Below are 7134 nucleotides of genomic sequence, written 5' to 3' on the forward strand. Positions count from 1 at the left end.
CCCAGTAGGAAACATGAACCGTCGGACTGCAGACCCAGAACGCAACCCAGCCTTAACCTCCGCGGTAAGCAGCAGCGCTGACTGCTTGACCGTAGGAGCTGCCGTTGCTTCTGTGCTCAGGATCTCATGAGCGTCCTCAAGCTTTGTGCAAAGCGTTACCTAAGGGCAAAGCCCTTCTGCATGGCTCGTAACCCATCCAGATAACCTTTTTCTCCCTGTTTTGCGGTGTGGGCACTAGGCTGGCCAGCATTCAGCAGCTTGGCCACTGGATTTCCCTTTTTGCTCAAAATCCTTTGCTCTTTTACCACAAAAGCACCCTGGAAAGGCTCAGTGGACTCGAGCAGCCAGAGATCCTTTCAAGAAAGGCACTGTGTAAAAGGCTAAAGTGGGAAGAAACATTTTCTCTGCAGTTCCTTAAACCAGCTGGCTTTGTTTAAAAAGTGAAATTAATCCTCTCCCTTCCCAGGCAAATACACAAGTTGTCATCCACCAAGGCAGCTGCTGAGAGAAAGTGTACTGTCAGCACTGAAGGAGGACAGCTTCCTTCACAGGCTTTTATTAAAACTGGGTGACATCTACAAGGATACAGTACAAAAAAAAAAAGTTTGGTCCATGGGAAAAAAAAAACAACCAAAAAAAAAAAAAACAACCAACGTAATAGTTAAGAAAAGCAGTTATTCTGCAACAGCTATGTTTGCCTACGCAGTGTTCAGCATCCTTCATGTGCAACTACCCTGAGGAGTCAGTGGGCTGCTTCATCAGCACCAAGACCTTCACCCCAGTACCACAGAGGAGCAGTTTCAAAAGGGGGCAAAGGAGAAGGAGAGGGTCTATTACTCACAGACATGTGGGAACACAGACACGAGTAGGGCTCCCAAAATCACAGCAACCTTCCCAACCACACCACAACCGGGTGCAGGGATGGAGGGGGTTGTCAGTAACATGGTTTTGCAGCTGTTCCAAGAGAACGCGACCAACTTGGCATTACAGTCCATTTGCATTACAGTTCCAAGCAGAAATACTGAGATCTAGGCTGAGAGAGGTACTTCTCTTACACCTGACCACTGGTTCACTAGTAAATAATTCCATGAAGAGGCCTAAGGGCTGCTACTCCCCATGGTAAAAAAGTCTACTTGTACATTCCTGATCCATAACTTGACTAAAAAACACAGGAGTTTCAGCATGGAAACATCTGCTAACTCAATACATGCTTGGGGCTACCCTCCACTCCCAAGGGATGGATCCACACTCCCAGATCCACAGGAAGGAGCCTCTGGTCCCCACAGCAAATGACACATGATAACTGTCCCAAAGGAATGAGCATACAGTACTCTGCCCCTGCACAATTGCACTGGGCAGCTGCTGCATTCCCTCCCCGCTACAGGGAAAGCAAGCAGGCAGCTGGCTTGCTGGAACCATAAGCCGAGTCTTTTTCTCAGCTCTCCAGCACTTCCACATCTGTGCAGTAAGACAATGCTTCATCTCCCCTGTGATTCCCAGCTCAAGGCAGTCTTTCATAAACGTGAAGGGAGCAGGACAAGGAAAAAGGGACAAGGGAAGAAACAATTCTCTATACAGTCCAGTAACTTCCTCAAGGAGGAGAGTGACCTGTGAGGCAGCCCAGTGCAGCAGCCCCCTCCCAGCGAGGGAGGGGAGGGCTGGAGGTATGTCAGCATCCTGCCCACTCCATCTCCTGGCACCTTGCTACTAACTGAGGCAGAGACCAGACTAGCCACAGAACTCCGCCCTTTGAGCAGATCCTGACTTCCCAGTCAGGTCTCACGTGTGCCACAACTAGATGCTAGTTGAAGAGGAACGGGAAGAGGAAGAGTTTCTGAACTTGAGAGGAGCTCAAAGTCAGCATTCATACTGGCTACTGGGGACACTACAGGCAGCACGGAGTCAAGGGGAGGCTCTTGGAAGCCTTGGGACTGACAAGGCAACAGTCAGGAAGAAAACCAGGTAGAAGTGTGTACTTGTTGGAGCCTGTCTGCTTGCCACACCCCAGAAGACCCCAGGTGTCGTAGAGCTGCCCCAGCAGAGACAATGCCAGGATGGACAATGGTGCAGGCCTTGGCACCACAGTGTGGTTACGTGAGCCTTAACTGCGTGCTCTGCAGCACCCTGTCTCCACAAGCAGCTCTGATGCCTTCTGGTTGGGGAGGAGATGAGGGCCTATGTGTTGCGGATTCCCAGGGCCTGCTCCAGCTCCTGCCGTCTTTGCTGAACCTGGAAGAGAAGAGTTGCAGCATTAACATTAACACAGCAGCGCAGAGTTCAAGTACCACAGGGCCCATCTGGATGGGGCTGAACACAAACTGGGATCATAATGCACTAGCAGTGTCTGAAAGCAAGGCTTAACACTGCCCCTTTTCACCAGGGCATGAGCCCCAAGAAGTGGCAGGTAACCAAGCCTCTGGGTCTAGAAGGGACCCCTGCCTGGGGACACCCACCTTGGAGTAAAAATATCTGCACACAGCTTCCTGAGCCCATGGCTGGAAGTAGAACTCGGCTCTACGCTCCTCTTCAGGATTCCCAACAACATCAGTCATCGTCTGGAAAGCACAAAGGACAAAGCAGTTCAGGGAGTATGAAAGCTCTGTGCTGAACAAAACTACACCTCCTTTGCCTGAAAGACACTTCAGTTCAGTCAGGTCAAGTCCTTATGTTTGATTTCAGTTCAAGTCTTGCTTTCTGAGCAGGAAATTGCCTTTCTCTCTCTGTGGGAGCTAGTTATAATGAGGGAAGCATGTGACTGGATCCACTTTCCACACAAGAAAAGCTTTTACCTTCAAGTCCCGGCACTGGGACTGGAGCCAGTCATTGATGAAGCCCTGAGGATCTCGGGCAAAGCTCAGCATGAACTCACGCTGGGTCTTCAGCTGGTTAATTGTCTCTATTGTTTCATGGATCTGAAGGAGATAAGCACAGCATCAGGACTGCTGAATAGGGAAAAGTATCAGAGAAACATAAAGAGATCCAACACGTGAAGGTGAATTCTTTACTCTCTGGTTGGCTTATCAGATAGGATTCACAGCTCCCAAGTTCCTGCTGTAAAGGTTACTGGTTTTTCCACTGACCATTTGCTTTAAAACTCTGCTTCCAGGTAAAGCCACCTATCTAGCCATTGTTGCCCTACTCCAGCTTCTAAATGCCCAACAGAGCAAAGCTGAACTGTCACATTCAGAGCTCATCTTGCTCCACAGATACACTCCTATCTGGTAAAGAGGATGGCAGACCGGAAGGAGCTCTTCTTACCTTGTTATCCAGAGCAGCAATTTCCTGTTGACTGGCAGTTGATAGCAGGAATGAATTCATCTGAGTCTTCAAGGTGTCATCCACCTCCACATCAATGTCATAGCAGGCTGTTTTCTTCTGGTCGTTAGGATCAACACTGGGGGCATCCACAAGAAAGGAACCAGAAAGAGTGAGTAGTTCAAGAAGCCACCACATCAAATTGTGACTGCTCTAGGATGATGCAGCATAAGGACTGCCAGTAGGGCTAAGTCAAGCCAGAGTTAGCTTCAGCTCTAATACCAAACAGCAAGACTTTATTGATATCTTTGCTGCACATGGACTAAGTGATTGTTCCAAGCAAATTTCTACCCACACACCCTGTAATGAAAGGCAGTATGAGTTCCTTGTGAAAGAAGGGGATACAGTAAATGTCAGAAGTGCCCATTCCTGTGTAAAGAAATAATGGCAGGCAATGCAGGGAAACTACTACTGAAAAATCAGAGCACATCACATCATCTTCCTGTGCCAGACTCATCCATCCTTTCCTCTCTCCTTTCTAGAAATACGAAGCCTCACCTGATCACATGATTAATGATGATCGGTTCTGGAGGCATAAGCAGTGCATGAAGTCTTTGTGGAATTTCAGAGAACTTCATCCGCTGGGATTCAAATATCTGTGACAGAAACACAGGGCTAAGGGAAGGAACACAAGCTGTGCCAGAGACCGCTGCCTGCCGACCAGGGAAAGCTGAAGCAGTTGCTCATTCCCACCACAAATCCCGTTACCTGCTGGAGGTATTTGTCACAAATGACGTACTCCCGCTCATGAGGGTCCTGCAGCTTGTGGGTCTTGATATATTGCCACAAAGCCTGGATGATCACTGGGCGAGTCTGAGTGTGGATCCCCAGGAGACGAGCCAAGCGGGGATCCAGTTTGAACTGGGGAGGCTGAAAGAAAAAGCAAAGAGAGGTGAGATGGGACTTATGGCCACGGACACAGCAAAGCAAATGCCGCATAGCCCAGCACTGCTATCCAACATCTCACCTGGTAATCGAGCATCAGAAGGACAGTGCAGCGCACGTTGACATCTCCTGGCCTCTTCACCTGGAAGCCATCTGTCTCCTGAGTTGTAGCAGTTCTGTGCCACTGGAATATGTGCAACAGGAGGGGGGATTTAGCTGCACCCACACACTCGACTCCTTTTGCTCCTGCTGCTTGCCACCCAATCTCCCAACCTCACCCACAACAGAAGATTCATCTTATTCCCATTTATAGTTTGAAACAAGAGTTAATGCATTTATTCAGAGCCCTGGCAAGTCAGTGGAAAAGCTAAGATAAGAATTCAAGAGAATTCAGCCCTGGCTCCCAGCCACTTGTTAAAGCCTTAAATACCCCACTTCACAAGTTACTAATTACATACAAATTCAATCTGCTGGAACAGCAACCCATTTGTAGAGATAATCCAGCAAAAAGAAGCAAGCTCACCTCTACCAGGTGATTGTCAGGGCCATAGAGGTCTTTATCAAGTTCAATGACCAGAGATTTAAAGAAGGATGAGAACTTTCTTTTCTGTTTGGTGGCATCATATTTGGACAAAGCAGACTGCAAGCAACAAAGGAAGGAAGAGAGTCAGGAGAGCATGTTCCAGGACTCAAGAATAGGCAAGGCATATGACAGTGTTCCTTTAAGTTGTGAACACTTACATTCATCAATACATGCTCGAAAATCAAGTTCCAAGTCAAAAATGGTGAAAGACTGGAGATAAAGACGAGCTTGGAGGAATTAACTTACTCAGCAATTACATAAAATGCGAGTGCCCTGGTTCTAAGAGCCAGGGTACACAAGTGCCACTGATAGGCTCTCACCATTAATTCTTATAGCTATCAGAACTTTGTATAACTCATGTTCTGCCATGGGGATACCCATCGGTCTCCGAGTTGGGCTCTCGGTCTCGTCACCATCAGACTCCTTGGAAAACAGAGATGAAGGAGGATATCAAGCCCTTAGCTACACTCCCAGACACTAGGAAACTGGTTCAATTGCCAATTCCAGATCCATAAAATCAACTCTGTGGTTTGGTGTCTCACACTCACATCTTCTAGCAGCCGTCCTTCCACTCGAAGCTCCCAGGAGGCCACCGTTCCTTCACCATCCTCAGCATCCGACTTGGCTGGATTGAAGGTATTGGAGATAAAAATACGTAGTTTTCGCTTTTGCTACAAGAAAAAGCATCAGCTCAGTATTCATTCTGGAGCAAAGAGATGAGAATCTTGCTTATGTTTTGTTAAAACTAAGCTTAATATTCTTCTTTTCCTCATATATCCACTCTCTCAGGACAAACAGCACAGTCCTTGTTCTACCCCCACTTAAGTCTCGAGCACTACGGTTCTTTATATGCTTACAGGGATATGACACAACCTTCAGAGCCTTCCTACTCTCCTGATTACAGTAAGAACTTCTAAACATCCCTTGCCTACCTTAATGGGTCGTTTCAAAGCCTCCTGGATATCCAAGCGTTTCCTCATGATCGTCTGGTCCAATTTCCTTTCGAAGGCCAGCAGGTCCATATAAGCTTGAGACTCAGGCACAAGTTCACGAATCTACAGCAGAGCACAAGCCAATCAAAAATGCAAATCACTGTCAATTCCCCCACATCTCTATATCATCAGAGGCTGTCAACTGCACGTGCCACTCACCCTCTGAGGTAGAATTTTGTCTGCCATCTTCTTCTTTTTAGCACTGTAAAGTAAGAAACGCATTAAAATGACAACCACTCTGCTAATTAACAGTGGACTCTCAAAAAAGGAGATGAGGTTTGTCTGGTTTAGGACCGTAGCATCAGCAATGCTCTCCGCCCTACAGCAGCTGATCACCTCAATACATCCCCAAGGAAAGCACTGAAAACAGGGCTGCAACATTGAAAAGGAAGCACTGACAGAGCAACCAAAGGGGCTTATGGCTCAATTTGCTTTAGACACTTTTCTAGGAGACTCAGGGATGCATTACCAATGTTACCAAGGCATCACACTATACTGCCAGAAACCAAACGTAAACTTGCTCTTGTCCAGCAGCTGCACATTATTCTTTTATCTGCTGGAATCTCCCCTCTCCCTGAGAAGAAGCTGCACAAGAACATCAAAGTCTCTTTCAGCCACCCAACAAAAAGCAGCAATGAGAGGCCCAGGCCTGGCCCTACACACAGAAAAGCTTTGTGCTGCTATAAGCAGCCAGTAGATGACACCAAGTCAGCGTCTGCCCCTTCAGAGAGGACTCAGCTCGCTCTGATTTCAGTGCCTGCCCACACCCTGAAACACAGATCTTGTCCCATGGGGCTTTGTGGGGAGAAAAGTAATGTGTCTGCGCCCACCTGGGGATGTCGTGAGCACTCTCACTGCCCTGGGGATGCACAGAGAATGCCTTGAAGATCCCCTGGACCCAAGGATGCCCTGAGACTCCTCCTTGCTCTTGGGGTTGTCCTGAGGAACCCTGCTGCCATAGGAACGCCCAAGAATGCACCCATGACTCCTCTGCTGCCTCAAGGATGTCCTCAGGATCCCTGCTGCTCTGAGGATGCCCAGGGATGTTCTGAGCCCTCCACCGCCCTGGAGGAGCACGGGGAAGACCTGAGAGCTCCCACTGCTCCAGGGACCCTTCCTATTTCAGGGATGTCCAAGGATATCCTAAGCCCCTCACTGCCCTGGGGATGCCTGGCAGCATCCTGTGGACACCCACTGCCCCGAGAACCCCCTGCTGCCAAAGGAACACCCGAGGATGTCCCACGAGCCTGGCTGCCCCAGGGTTGTCCCAGGGATGTCCTGAGCTCCCACCCCCCCCCGCTGCCCCGGCGACGCCCGGAGCCCCCCGCTGCCCCCGGCCCTTACTTGTGGTTGCGATTG

At 48.9% G+C, this 7134-nt stretch overlaps 1 protein-coding gene across 1 annotated transcript; it reads right to left on the reverse strand.

Moving 5' to 3' along the window:
• Positions 1–526: 526 nt before the first annotated feature.
• Positions 527–7128, reverse strand: SMARCD1 (SWI/SNF related, matrix associated, actin dependent regulator of chromatin, subfamily d, member 1). Its single transcript, XM_010720540.3, has 12 exons — positions 7120–7128; positions 5935–5977; positions 5716–5838; positions 5332–5454; positions 4724–4840; positions 4283–4384; positions 4024–4185; positions 3814–3911; positions 3259–3394; positions 2790–2912; positions 2454–2555; positions 527–2229 (listed from the first exon to the last, which is right to left on the reverse strand). The coding sequence occupies exons 2-12, from the start codon at positions 5959–5961 to the stop codon at positions 2176–2178; spliced, it is 1167 nt and encodes a 388-aa protein (XP_010718842.1). The 5' UTR covers positions 5962–5977; positions 7120–7128; the 3' UTR covers positions 527–2175.
• Positions 7129–7134: the final 6 nt, after the last annotated feature.

This window comes from Meleagris gallopavo, chromosome 17 (genome assembly GCF_000146605.3).
Source record: "Meleagris gallopavo isolate NT-WF06-2002-E0010 breed Aviagen turkey brand Nicholas breeding stock chromosome 17, Turkey_5.1, whole genome shotgun sequence".
In the NCBI taxonomy this organism is placed as follows: domain Eukaryota; kingdom Metazoa; phylum Chordata; class Aves; order Galliformes; family Phasianidae; genus Meleagris; species Meleagris gallopavo.